Here is a 13,881-nt window from a genome sequence, read left to right on the forward strand (position 1 = left end):
GGGTGCACCACACCGAATGTATCCGTTTAGACGGGGGTTAAACAGGCGACTGCCACATGGCCGAGAGGTCGAGATACTTTTAGCGGAGGTTATCCAGCTCTCGACATGATGGCGGGCAGCATCGAGGCCTGGTACTACGGGCTGCCGTACGTGACGCGCTTCTACCTGTCGGTGTGCTTCGGCTCGACGCTGCTGAGCACGCTGGGCTTCCTCAACCCGCAGTCGCTGTACCTGGACTTCGACCTCGTGTGGCAGCGCTTCCAGCTCTGGCGCCTCACCACGTGCTTCATGTTCCTCGGGAGCTTCAGCTTCCCCTTCCTCATGCAGCTCATGATCCTGTACGGATACAGATGCAGTGCATACATTAGTGATATTTCCTGGGGGAGTTTGACTGATCTGTGGGGGCTGCTGGATGCAGGACCAACTACTCGTCCCGACTCGAGGAGGACCCGTTCCCGGGCGGCGGCGGCCCCACGGCCGACTACGCGTTCATGCTGTTCTTCGGAGCCTCGGTGCTGTGGGTGCGTGAAGTATTGTGCTGTTGATTTAATCGCCGTGTGGGTGCTAACGTAGCTGCTCGGCTGTGTGATGCAGGTGGTCGCATTTTTCATGGGCATCCCGTTCCTGGGCACGTCGCTCATCTTCATGATCGTCTACGTCTGGAGTCGTCGCAACCCGACGGCGCCCGTTGCCATTTGGGGTGCGTTGGCATCAGCTGCAGCAGTTGATTCAAATGTGGCGTGTGCTGTATTGATATCATGCTAACTTGTGCGCACTTTTATTGGTAGGCTTCCGCTTCGAGGGCCTATACCTGCCGTGGGCGCTGATCGCCTTCACGGTGCTCGTGGGCGGCAACCCGATCATGGACATCTTCGGCGTCATTGCTGGTCACCTCTACTACTTCTTGCTGGAGGTGCTCCCCGCTACAAAGGGCTGGAATCTGCTGCAGACCCCTGCCGTGTTGTACGTTGCGCCACAGCACTTGGCTTTTTTGTACATGTATCGCGCTTCATCGCTGATTTTGAACGAATGTCCCTCTCTGTGTGTTTGCGCAGTGCCAACCTGTTCCCGTCCCCGCAAGTGGCTGTAGGTGGTGTCCCGATCATCGGAGCGCGCGGAGCCGCTGGTCGCGGTGCGGTTCCCCAAGGCGGCGGCTACGCCTGGGGCACCGGACGGCCGCTGGGCACGGAGTAAGGAGACGAGAACAGGAGGGAAGTTAAGACCGCGACTCTACATGTAGTCGTAGAAGGACATACCATGCAATCTATTGAGGCAAAGGAACTTGCTTGCTGCTTGCATGCTCGATGACGAAGGTGGCCCGTAGAGAAACCGCACTGTAGTTTACGTTTATGCATGGCGGAAGATTACGCGGTACTTTGGGTCGTGCCAAAATAGGGTGGCTCCCCCGAGTCAAAATGGGTCACTTCGAATTGCATAACCGGGGCATGTTAGCATGAGGCAAGCGAAGCAGCAATGGTCGCACGAAGGCAGCGACTGGCATCCGGTAACAGGCTTCAAATTGGCTCTCTGTCAGCAGCATGTTGAGCTCCCGGTCCCACTTGAGCTTCGCTCGAACTGTCAGCGGTGCTCGGGGCCGTGGCAGCAGCGCGAGCAAGCAAGCCCTCCGCAATGACGTCTTCAGTCAAGCCTCTTCTGATTGTGCAATACTGAACACTGGCTGTATCGTCTTTAGCACTCGGACGGCTAGGCAGCGCCGTCCCACATGATCCCATCCCGCTCTCGCGGGGAGGTACAAACAAGACTGGGCCTTAGTGTAGATTTTTTCGCCAGTTTTCCTCAAGTTTAAGTGCCTCGGAGATTTCTGCAGCCAAACACTTGGGTAACCCAAGTTGGGTTAGTCGGTTCGTGAGAACCATCAATTGACTGCGGCTGGAAAACGCCTGAGATTGTACCTTACCTGTATTCGCAGGAGCGGAGTTTGCCGCTTGGCGCAAGTTCTCGTCATTCAGATGAGCACGCCGGGCGATAAACTCTGAGTTAATATTTTTAAGCCCGCGACCGCAATCTGTTTGTCGCTTGCCGAGGGCGAGGCTACCAACCCGCATTGCGTAAATAACTTCTTATAAGCGCTGGTCTCTCGTCAACTCGTTAATACCGGTGGTATCATCATCTCAAATACGCCTTACCAAAGGAGTTGTTGCGTTCTGGTCGAGCTTTCAAGTTTTAAAAAAGTCGTATGCAGCATGCTACAAGCGGCTCGTTGAGGTCCACAGGACCAAAAGTCTGCCACAGTTTGCTGGTCGAAAACGCGTTTTGGGACCCTTCAGTTTAAAATGGGCATTATGCCCCGTCAATGCACGGAATCGGAATACCTGTACCACTGTTTATGAAATTGCTCCCTACGGTATTCTATTGGTTTAAACCCTTTCGGTACCACTGTGTATTTTCCACCAATCCTTATTGGGTGCAGCTCCCGTTTCCACCAATGACGTCGCAGTGTGGACCACGTCACCGCTGGTTTCGGCCAATGGCCGCGTGATTACGTCGACTGCTGGGTACGCGGCACGGCCAAGTGACCAACCATGCCGGCCACTACCGAAGTGGTAGCCCCGCGCGTTCCCTTGCTCACCCCCGGCCTGGCCGCGCCTTCCACCACCGGCAGTACGTAGCGGACGTGCATGGCGGCGGACCAGCACCAGCGCAGGCTCGCGGGGATCGACGGCTTGGTCGCTATGAACGGCGCCGCAGACGACTCGCCGTACCCCTACTCGGGGCAGCGCGATCAGTTCCAGTTCCAGCAACAATTCCAGACGCAGCAGCAGCCCATGCACCAGATGCAGATGCATCAGACACAGTCACGCGCCATGGACAGTATCGGACCGGCAGCGTCCACGCTCATGCAGGTGCACAGCGGCGACACCAGCGCCGGGATGCACATGACGAGCGCCCCCATGCAGCAGCACGCAATGCGCACGCGGAGCTCCGACGCAGCGACGATCGGGAGCTTCATTGACCCGCCGCCACTGCGTCAGCAAAGCGGCGCGAAGCGAGTCGGGACGCTGATTACTGGCGGCGATGAGCTGGGCATGCCGCAGCTCTACAAGACCAGCAAGATGCGGCGGCCGGAGCTGTGGCAGTTCATCCGGCTTGTGGTGCCCGACCCACCGCACATTGCGGCTGGACGCACGTACACGAACCAAGACGCGAAAGAAGCGTACTGCCTGAAATGCAAACGCATCATGCACTACAACACTGGAAGCAGCAACAACGTCAGTCGGCACATGGCCAAGTTCCATGCCGCAGACTTGGCGAGTTATGCACAGGAGGTGGCGAACAAGAAGATGAAGCACAAGAAGCAGCAAGGCCAGGGAGCATACGTGCAGACAAGTGGAGAGCGCGCAGGTGGGAGGGCTTCTTCAAGCCCGAGCGCTGGTCACAAGCGGAGACGGACGGAGACCACGACAGCACCGACAGTCGGCACGGCTAGTGGCAACAATATTCCAGCCGAGCCACCGGTTGATGGACCTCGGTTGAGTATGAGCTTAAGCGACGAGTTGGGAGTCACAGCCGGTGACGACGGAAAGGGAGAATTGACGCAGGAAGAGACCGAGCAGCTGAACGCGATAGTGGCGCGGTGGGTTGCCAAGCACCACCACCCGTTCAGCATCACGGAGGACCCCGAGTTACAGGAGCTGCTTCGCTTTGCCGCCACGTTGCGCAAACCGATCACGCTTCCGCCCCCAAGCTCTGTCCAAGCGTCCGTTCAGTCTCTGAGCGCACGTAGTCGGATGGATGTGATGCGGCAGATTTCGAGTGAGGTTCTCTTCTACTCTATGGCGTCCGAGGTGTGGGTTACTGTTGAGCGAGACATTTTCGTCTCCTTTAGCATTCACTACCTGACGGAAAACTTTGAGCGCCGCCATTTCACTCTGGATGTACGGGAACACAGCGGCCACCAGATTTTCTCGTATGAGACCAAGAGAGAAATGCTGTACACACTGATATCGCGGTGGAATCTGGACCCTCGATATTTGAGCTCGATGCTGTGGCAGTCCCAACCGCGAGTAGATGGCGAGGTAAACACATTGACACAACCTCGCACACAACAAGCGGAGAGTGCAGCTCATGGCTTTGAGGTTATCCTGGCTCCTCTATTGCATGGCCCCAGGGAGCTGGAAGCAGACGGCGTGCACGTATTCTTCTTCGACGAAATGGTAAACAACGCCATCGCCAATGTGTCGCCCGAGTTCCAGGCAAGCGTGGAGTTCGTACGGAACCAGGTGACCATGTTCCGGGATCTGGCCTTCTTCCTGACTAATCACCCGCGCGCGGTGGTCCGTCTTAGCAAGCTCATGCCAGGAGCTAGCCAGCAGCGACTTGTCACGGACACCAAAGCGAGCTGGCTCAGCACGCTCGACATGCTCAAGCGTCTCGTCAAGAAGCGCGACGTGATCCGAGATTTCTTTGCGTACGCAGACACGATCGAGGGCCGTGCAGAGTTTCAGCATCTCTCTCCATCGTCGTCATCTGCACGGGAGATGCAGCGGCAGGAGCCGACAGACGAGCAATGGTGCGCGATCGAGTGTCTGTTGCAACTACTCCAGCCGTTTGAGAACGTTGCACTGGCCATCGGAAAGGAGAAGTACGCAGCTTCATCGCTTACGTTTCCACTGCTGAAGTTCCTGAAGCGCGATCTGGAGAAAGTGACTAACTTTCAGCGGGTTTTTGCGAAGTATTCAAGCACTCAAGTCCAGGGTGATACTAAGTCGCCCCTGAACTTCCAGGCTCAAGCGCAGAGCATCGCGATGCACCTAGAGGTCGTGCGGAACTTCCTGTACACCGAGTTCAAGGCGCACTTCACGCGGGCATGTGGGGAGCTGATGTGGGTCTCGCAGTTGGACCCGCGCTTCGTGCGCATGAAGTATCTGAGCGACGAGGAGCGCGAAGTGTGCAAGGCTCGACTCATCGACCAGTGCTTCGTGCTCGCCAACTTCAACCAGATCATGGCCAACCAGCGCATCAAGGCGTCTGCAGCGTCTGCCGACGTCGCCGTAAGTGCCGGCCTCGACCCGTCGAGCGCGTCCTTCCTCGACTTCCAGACGGGCATCCAGCCGACTCGCGAGGACCACGACACTAACAGCTTCCTGCGCAAGCTGCTCTTCGACGACGCGCACGACGACCCGGCGCTGGTGTACCAGCAACAGCAGCAGCAACTGTTGCAGCAGCAAGGGCAGTTCGGCGACTCGCTCGGGCCCATCACCGTGACAGTCGGGGACGCGACGGCCAACTCGGCCGCGTACCTGGAGCAGGAGGCGGCGCTGCGCCTGCGCGTGGTGGATGAGGTGAAGGCGTACTACGCCGCAGTGGCCGCCGCCAAGGTGACGGCCATGCGCGACCCGCTCAAGTGGTGGCGGGACAACACGGCGGCGTTCCCACTGCTTGTGCCGCTGGCGCGCCAGTGGCTCAGCTCCGTGGGCTCCGTGCGGCCCTCGGACGTGGTGCAGATCGGCGCCGGCACGCACGGCGACCTCACCACCACGTCCACGACGCAGGGCGTGCAGGTGAACGCCAGTACGGGCGCCGCGCTGCCCTACGGCACCCACGCAGTGCACTCGGAGCCCGAGCTCGTGCGCGACATCATGATCGTGCACGACAACTGCTGAAAAGCATACTGTACCTAAGGCGAACTTAATCGAAAACGATATCTATTGGTCAAAATACATTAATCTTTTCATCGTTGGGGTCACTCGACAATTTACTGGGGAGGGGGAGAGCCACCACCTACGCCCCGGCCGAGTCTGCCTGTAGCTGTCGCTGTCGCTGTAGCCATGCCGCACCCGCGCTTCCCCAAGATCGAGATCCAGGAGCTGCGCGACGACTTCATCCGCTTCGAGCTGTCGGAGACGGACGCCAGCGTGGCCAACGCCATCCGGCGCGTCATGATCTCGGAGGTGCCGACGCTGGCCATCGACCTCGTGAGCATCGAGATCAACACGTCCGTCATGACGGACGAGTTCCTGGCGCACCGCCTGGGCATGATCCCGCTCAACTTCGACGGCGGCCTCGAGAACTTCCGCCAGCGCTTCGTGTACTCGGCGGACTGCGACTGCGACGAGAACTGCCCCAACTGCAGCGTCGAGTTCTCGCTGGACGTGACGGCGGACAACGGTGTGCTGTCCGTCACGAGCGAGGCGCTCAAGTCCTCGGACCCGTACATCCGCCCCGTCAACTTCTCGTCCGAGGAGGAGCTCAACAACACACAGGACAGCGGCGTCATCATCGCGAAGCTCGGCCCCGGCCAGAGACTGCGCCTCTCGGCCATCGCCAAGCTCGGCATTGGCAAGGAGCACGCCAAGTGGTCGCCCGTGGCCGTCGCCACGTACATGTACGACCCCATCATCACACTTAACCAGGCCGTGCTCAGCACGTACACGCCCGAGCAGAAGGCCGAGCTCTACAAGAGCTGCCCCACGGAGGTGTACGAGACGGATGAGAACTACGAGCAGGTGCGGTGTTGCGCTTGGAAGGTGGACTTTATTTTGGAGGAGGCTGACTGAAGTTTTGTGGTGTTTTGACGCAGTTTACGGTAGGAGACGCCATGCGATGCATGTACTGCGACGAGTGTGTGAAGCTGGCGGACTCGTACAAGGACAACCCGGAAGACGACTCGGCGGTGACGATCCGGATGCGGGAAGACAAGTTCATCTTCTCCGTTGAGGTGCGTTGAAATTCTGAATGTGGCAATGTGATATGAACGGCCTCTACTCATGCAAGTCATGCTGACTTGTGTCCCTTGTTATCTGCCTCCAGACAACGGGACAGCTAAAGCCTGAGGAAGTGGTGATTTGCGCACTGGACCTGATCCGAGAGAAACTGTCTTCACTAAAGCACCAGTGCCTGGAGCTGAGCCAGGATGACCAGGGCTCGTCAGCGCCGATCACGCCGTTTGGATAAAGAGGATAAAGCAACACCGTGGGTATCGAGCCGATATTGACGTCGCTGAGGATCGCTGGACGCCCTGTTGGCCAGACGGTGGACGACACAGCTCTACTTTGTATTGCCCACCGCCAGCTACCCAGCCCAGACCGCACGAGATTTCACGAGTTGGTTACGCACCGATGCGCCCAGCTAGTTGCAGCTTTGCGCCGATAGATTTATGCTGCTAGTTCCATTTTTGCCTTTTTATTCATACAGCTGATATTCCGATGCCTCCCCAACAATCTTGCAGTCGTCACGTCACGAATAGTGCGGCAAAATCTCAATGCTTCCTGTTAGTGTCTGTGAGGTCTCCATTAGCACGGAAGTCGCTGCACTATCAGGGTTTGCGCTGATAGATAGGAGGCAAAGGGCAACACAAATTAGTCTTCGCCTTGAGATAATCGCTACCTGCTCACGTACCTTTCGTCGGGGTCAATCTCGTTCGCCTCTTGGTTATCGCACAGCGTTCCGAGACGTGGAGACTTGTACACTTCAAGCAAACTTCCGAGCAAATCGGTGGGGTGGACATCGCTCTTCGACACACCTTGGCAGGTGCACAGGAACGCCACGTTCTCATGGAGCATGCTCAGTCCACGTTCAAACCCAACGCTACCGTCCGGATACAGCGTATGACATCCAGCGCCTTCGCTCGTATTCCCAATCGTCGAAAACGACCCGTTGAATTGCATCGGATGCGGGTACGTGATCTTCAAGTACTTGATCAAGCAGTGCAGCAGGTGGATGACTTTGCCCAGCGCGGCAGCAACAACCTCCGGCGGCACGTTCTCGTACTTGCCCGACTTTGGCAGTGGCAGTCCCACTATCGTTCGGAAGAACACAGGGACGTTTTTCCTCGCCTTCCGCTGCCGCAGCTCTTCCGACACACCCTCCCGTTCGTCCGGGAGGCCACTCAACGGGTCATCGTCGTCCTCTTCCTCTGCAGTTTTCTCCCCCTCCGGCGTCAGTGCAAACAGCGCGAACAACTCACGCAGCCTGTCACCCCTCACCCTGGCAGCATTCTACCTCAAAACATAATCATCAACAACACTTTAGTCGTCGCAGCCCTCCTTCAACATCTCTCCGAGTAGGCTGTACCTCGTCCGCCCATTGGACCTGGTAGTCCAGGCACTCCAGCACTGGGGCGTGCAGACTCTCGGCCCGTTGGCTCTCGAGTTGCAGCTTGTGCTGCGCCTCCTCCATCTGCACCGTGCGCTCCTCCAGCTTGGACGTCCGCTCCACGACCGCGATGCGCTCGGAGCAGAGCTGCTCGCGCGTCTTCATGACCTTCTCGGCCAGACGCTCCACCTGCTTCATGCACCTCTCCAGACGCAGCTCTGCGTCCACCAGCGCGCTCTTCGTCTGCAGCGGAAGAGCAGGAAATAAATAATATTTTTCACATTAGACGAACGAGTCTGGGTTCTAGTGTATTGTTGGACGCACGTTCAGCGCATACTCGGTCTTCTTGCGCAGCACGGCCACGTCCGCCTGCAGTCCAGCCAGCATGGTGCGGCGCTGCTGCAGCATGGCCGACGTGCACTCCGCGCAGGAGAAGGAGCCGCGGGGACGGCGGCACAGCGCACACTCGCTCTTGTCCATCGCCGCGAATATTGGCAATTATCAGATGGAGTGGGAAGGAAACTTGAGATTCGATATAAATATTAAGATACTTGATAAACCAATCACATTACGTGAATGTTGACTGTGACTTCAACGTTCCAAGTATAATAACTTGGATCAAGTTGAAGTCGTCTTTGAGATACTGGCACAGTCAATTGGGCCGAGAAGCTCACGGAGCTTCGACAGCGGACAGGCTTCGGCACCAGTCGTAAGTTGGAGTCGAACCAAGCGAGGTGAAGCATGAGCGGAGATTGTTGTACACAACGCATACAAGTTCCAGGATAGCCTCGAGAAACAAAACAGTACAAATGACTCCAGTTTATCAGCTACAAGTCTGCTCAGCTCGTTTTCTTACGCTTACCAGTGCTACAACTCACCAGCAGCGTCTACACGAGCAGTGGAATCTCAACTCAAGATTTAGATTCGTGAGGTTCATTATTGGCCCTCTTCATTGGCCAACATGTGAAGCTAAAGGTATTGAAAAGCGCAGCAATTAGAAATCTATGTGACCTTTCGTATGCGTTTCCAATATGCAATCCGATGATTCATCGATGGGTGGTGCTGCTTGCCTGCGCGGTCGCCGTCGTGTGCATCGCCCCCTGCAGCGCAATGATTCGCATCCCGCTGTCGCGGCGCCAACGGGGAGGCATTGAGCTGAGCGAACCAGCCGCCGCAATGCAGGGGCTCTCGACAGTGACACACACCCATTCCAAACTGTCACACTTGCCGCTACGCAACTTCGAGAACGATCAATACTTTGGCTTCGTGGCCGTTGGAACTCCTCCGCAGACTTTCCGAGTGCTCTTCGATACAGGTACAGCCTTCTCGTATGAAAACAAACAAATAATGTGCTCATCCTGATTGTTTACTGTATCTATCCCAGGTTCGAGTGATGCCTGGCTACCGGATCAGTCTTGTTCAACCTGCGGAAGTCACACTCGATTTAAAAGACACCGATCGAGATCGTTTCGAGCCACGACTGACACGTTCTGGGGGATCTACGGCAGTGGAGACTCATACGGACTCGTCGGGGCAGACGTTTTCACCATCGGAAATTACTCGGTTCCAGACCTGGCCTTTGCTGTGATCACCGAGGAAACGGGCGGTATTTCGGTGAGGATTGAAAACGCAAATTGTAAAAGGGAATCAATGATTGACGGTGAATTGGATGTCCGACAACCTTAGGCACTCGCCAACGATGGGGTGATTGGGCTCGCGTTCGCGGGCATGAGCAAGATCTCTCGCCCGACCATCCTGGACACCATCAAGAGCTCCAATCCTGAGTTGAACCTTCAATTTGCCTTCTACATAGCGGGTGCCGCTCAAAAGGACGACTCCGAATTCCACTTCGGAGGATATGATCTCTCCGTCGCCGGGGAAAGAGCTGCACTGGCGAAGTTCCCGGTCCTGACCCTGCCGAGCGAGTTCACAGTATGCTGGTGCTGACTTTATTTGTACCATTCTAACTGATAGTGGTGCGTTGTGCTTGCTGAACAGTCGATCCTCAACTAACCTACTGGACACTTGCCGTGAACGACTTCCACCTCGTCCACACCGCTGGCATACGCAAGAGCTCGAACCTGTGCGATCCATTTTGCTACGCCATCATCGATTCAGGCACCTCGTTCATCTACGTGCCGCCGCAGCTGTACGACTCCGTGATCACCGAGGTGGTTGCTGGTAAGGCTTGTGATCTCGAGCAACTCACATGCGCGAACACAGGGTACGAGTCTTTCCCGACACTCTCGTTCTCGTTCGGATCGATACACGACGGCAACTTCTTCCACCTGGGGCCTCGGAGCTACCTCAATTGCTACCAAGACACCTGCGATATCGAACTGCTGAATCATGCGTGAGTGCTGCTATCGCATTACCGTCACTGACGAGTATCGCATCTGACTTTTTCTATGGTGTAGGAGTCTGAGCGACGACTGGTGGGTCCTTGGCGGCCGCTTCCTTCGGGAATACTACACAGTGTTCGACTTTGACAGCATGCAAGTGGGAATTGCCTGCAGTGGGTGGTCCTCGCATTGTCGCGCTCGGCTTCAACTTGAAGAAAAATCACATGTTTTGCTTTTTGTATCGAACGTAAATTCCTAAATCCGACCGTAACAGTGCGCGATTCACTCGGAACAAGCATAAAAGTCGCGGAGGACTATCGAGGACATGAGAAGACGTTGGAAGGCATCAATGACAATTGTGGCCATCTTGGTGGCGTAAAAAAAATCGCCGCCCGGGCAGCATTTTTCTCTCCACGCTTGACTTTTTCCCAAGTAGATGTTAACTATTGGATTTGGCTGACTGTAGCCTTCTGTGTGCGTTTGCTTGTGCCAGTTATGTCAGGCGGCGTGAATCTGCCACTTTGGTGTCGATGGGTGGAGATTCCACCGTGGAGCTGTAAGCGAGCTGGCTGGGACGGACTCAGTGCGAGATGCAAGACCGAAGCCGCCGTCCAATTGGTGGAGGACGTGGCTTCAACCGTCGGACGCAAGTCCCGTTCGGCTGCAATTGCCCTACTTGTACTTCTGTGCATAGAAATGCCCATGGCGGAAGCCGCGGCAGCTCGCCAGCGCTGCGGCGCCCTGCCCACCACCAGTGGCTCCCAGGAAGGATAGCAGACAGCCGAAGGCAAACAAACGCACAGACGACTGCGGCTGACGGGGCCCCGAAGTTCGTCACCGACCCGCAAAGATTTCCGCGGCCAGACCGAGGAAAATGTCCTCGTTCCGGGGTGAAGCTGCAAATATACAAACGCCTATATGTTTACCAACCGGCCAAACCGACCGACCGACGCTCGCAGATGATCGTCGCATTTTATGTTTGAGGCTAGCTGGCTTCAGCAGTATCGAATCTGAACTGCCGGAGAGCGTATCAGGATAAAGAGATACCTGTCTATAATGGTATTTCCTGTGATCAGTTAAGCTGCGCCTTCCTACAAAGCAATAATGAGCGTATCCCAATAACGGTACACCTATATAAACGCATTTACCATATCTTACAGATTTTCTACAAAAGATGCGGTGATTTTACGCAACGAAAGACACACACAACGGAACAGAGAACGAACACGCGCAGCAACAATACAAAGTCCAAGTGAAGCGCTCATTGCCGCATCCACCGACTCGAGCGCAAGCTGAAGCCAGGAAGCAAAGGTGAGTGCGCGCATGTGTAGCTAGCTCCGCCATTGCCCTGCCGCTCCAATCGTCCGTCACTCGCGCCGCACATTCCCACGCAGCCGAAACGAACGGGAGACTCGCAGCTCGCAGTCGCAAAGCTCGCTGTCCTCGGCGTGCTGCACATGGTGCGTGGCTGTCTGCAGCGCAAGCGGAAGCGGCAGACTGTGGTGACGGAGACAAGCGGCGGTATCGAGGACGCCACAGCGCAACGGAACACTAACGGTGGGGCTGTCTAGACTAGGTAATTGCACGCTCGGGAGGAACACGAACGAAGCGCGGAGAAGCGACAAAGCGAGCTAAACGGCGACCAAGACGGAACGCCAGCACTGGTTGAAGTGAGCAGTGCAGAGCAGCAAGCAGCAGCAAGCAGCAGCATCGGCGTCATGCCCAAGCGCAAGGCCAACTGGTGGCCGCCCAGCATCCTCTCGGACCCGGACGTGCTGAGCGTGGACGACGAGGGCCGCTTCGTGCTGTGCAAGATCTGCCACGTGCACTACGCCGTGCACGGCGGCAAGAAGCCCAAGCCCGTCATCATGAACTCCAACTTCCGCACGCGCGCCTGGGACGTGCACAAGGAGCGCACCAACTCGCACCGCCTGCAGAAGCAGCAGGAGCGGCTGCAGCAGGCCAAGACGCAGCAGCAGGAACAGGGACAACAGGCGGCAGACACATCGGAGCAGCAACAGACCCAGGATGCTCAAGGACCACAGCAGAGGCAACCGATGCCGCCGCCTCAAGGACAGCAGCAAGTGCTGGTTTCTCAAGCTCAGCAGCAGCATCAGGTGCAGGCGTCCCCTGGACAGACACAGGCCAGGCCGCAGAGCCAAACTATGGCCGCGCTGGCTAGCCCTCGCCAGGTGCAAGGGCAGGGCCAGCACCCGGCCTCTCTCACTCCGCAGCAGGTGCAGCACTCTCCATCTCCGTCCCTGCGACTGCAGAACAAGGCCCAGGTCCTGCACCAGCAGCGGCGGCAGCAGCAGCAGCAGCTACAACAGCTACAGGAGGAGACGAAGGATCCAGCTCGGAATAGTCCCATCGAGCGGCCAGCGAGTACTGCCAGTCCAGAGGCCATAACGGCAGTCGCCATCTCTGAGACCAACAGCCTGCAGAACAGCAGCGCAGTGATGAACAGTGGTGGCAAGCGCCCTGCGCCAGCATTGCCGGCCGGGGCTCCAGTGCCACTCCGCCGGCGCGTGTTCCGAGCGGGCTCTCCGGGATCTTCGATGCAGCTCTTAGCAGAGTCGGAGGCAGCAAGGCGGCAGAACGCACACGCGTACGAGAGGCATTCCCTGATGGGGGCAGGCGCTGGGAACCACGCGAGGAGAACGGCGCCCAGTGAGCATGCCATGGCAATGGAGCAGGCCGACAGCTCGGCGCGCTGGCGCCATATGCACGATGATGTGAGCCGAGCATTGAACCGAAGAAGACCTCAGGGACCGGCCTCCTATACGAGCGGAGAGCTGCGCGCAGCGAAGACACTGGCCCAGACGGAGACCGGCGACCTAGGCAGCAACAACAGCGAGAGGGTGGCCAAGAAGCTCCAGTCGCTCAACGCCGAGTACCAGGCCAGCACCATGCGCCACGCCGACGCCTACAACATGCGCCACACAGACGTCTTTGACCGCCGCAGCGCTGGCTACAAGGAGTACTGGGGCACACTACGCAACGTGTACGCGTCCTTCGTTCCGGCAAGTGGCGAAGCTGGTAACATAGCCCCGTATCGCAAGTTGCACCACCGCAGCAGCGCGTTGGCCAAACCAGCACGAGAGGAGAGCAAGGAGACCGAAGCCGACTCCACGACTCCCGACGACTCCGGCTCGAGCGAAGACGCGTTCAAGCCGACGGTGGTCGTTCACGACGCCTCGCTCATCAGCGCTATCGAGAGGCTCACGGACGCCACCACAACGCAAATCGCCAACCTGTACCAGTGGCAAGCGTCAGACACGAGGGAGGCGCTCGCAGGACTCACCTCGGTGATGACGGACTTGCGCGTGCAGCATGGGAACGCCTTCGAGCGCATCATCGAGCTGCAGGAGAAGCATCTGAAGGTGATGGAGAGCATCCTAGAAATCAAACTGCGCAAGGAGGCGTTTTGGAACGCGAAGAACGCCAGCAGCAGCAACGGCAGCACCAGCGAAAGAAGCTCTGG

General features: G+C 57.4%; 5 protein-coding genes across 5 annotated transcripts; 4 read left to right on the forward strand and 1 right to left on the reverse strand.

Annotated features, from left to right (window-relative positions):
• Window positions 1-105: 105 nt before the first annotated feature.
• PHYSODRAFT_321455 (hypothetical protein) lies at window positions 106-1,194 on the forward strand (the record flags this gene model as incomplete). The annotated part of the gene is made up of 5 exons (XM_009516688.1): window positions 106-338; window positions 419-521; window positions 595-700; window positions 789-963; window positions 1,056-1,194. 5 exons carry the CDS (start codon window positions 106-108, stop codon window positions 1,192-1,194), a joined length of 756 nt encoding a protein of 251 aa, XP_009514983.1.
• A 3,305-nt stretch (window positions 1,195-4,499) lies between these two features.
• On the forward strand, window positions 4,500-5,624 carry PHYSODRAFT_554131 (hypothetical protein; the record flags this gene model as incomplete). The annotated part of the gene is made up of 3 exons (XM_009516689.1): window positions 4,500-4,716; window positions 4,753-4,907; window positions 5,274-5,624. The coding sequence occupies 3 exons, from the start codon at window positions 4,500-4,502 to the stop codon at window positions 5,622-5,624; spliced, it is 723 nt and encodes a 240-aa protein (XP_009514984.1).
• A 105-nt stretch (window positions 5,625-5,729) lies between these two features.
• On the forward strand, window positions 5,730-6,518 carry PHYSODRAFT_554134 (hypothetical protein; the record flags this gene model as incomplete). The annotated part of the gene is made up of 1 exon (XM_009516690.1): window positions 5,730-6,518. Exon 1 carries the CDS (start codon window positions 5,790-5,792, stop codon window positions 6,516-6,518), a length of 729 nt encoding a protein of 242 aa, XP_009514985.1. The 5' UTR covers window positions 5,730-5,789.
• Window positions 6,519-7,197: 679 nt separating this feature from the next.
• Window positions 7,198-8,535, reverse strand: PHYSODRAFT_308824 (hypothetical protein; the record flags this gene model as incomplete). The annotated part of the gene is made up of 4 exons (XM_009516691.1): window positions 7,198-7,239; window positions 7,356-7,958; window positions 8,035-8,298; window positions 8,380-8,535. 4 exons carry the CDS (start codon window positions 8,533-8,535, stop codon window positions 7,198-7,200), a joined length of 1,065 nt encoding a protein of 354 aa, XP_009514986.1.
• A 750-nt stretch (window positions 8,536-9,285) lies between these two features.
• On the forward strand, window positions 9,286-10,575 carry PHYSODRAFT_450815 (pepsin-like aspartic protease A1; the record flags this gene model as incomplete). The annotated part of the gene is made up of 6 exons (XM_009516692.1): window positions 9,286-9,370; window positions 9,440-9,669; window positions 9,742-9,980; window positions 10,030-10,031; window positions 10,054-10,408; window positions 10,482-10,575. Coding segments are annotated over 6 exons (1,005 nt in total), but the record flags the coding sequence as incomplete, so codon positions are not given.
• Window positions 10,576-13,881: the final 3,306 nt, after the last annotated feature.

The sequence above is a fragment of the Phytophthora sojae genome (genome assembly GCF_000149755.1).
Source record: "Phytophthora sojae unplaced genomic scaffold PHYSOscaffold_1, whole genome shotgun sequence".
Lineage (NCBI taxonomy): Eukaryota > Oomycota > Peronosporomycetes > Peronosporales > Peronosporaceae > Phytophthora > Phytophthora sojae.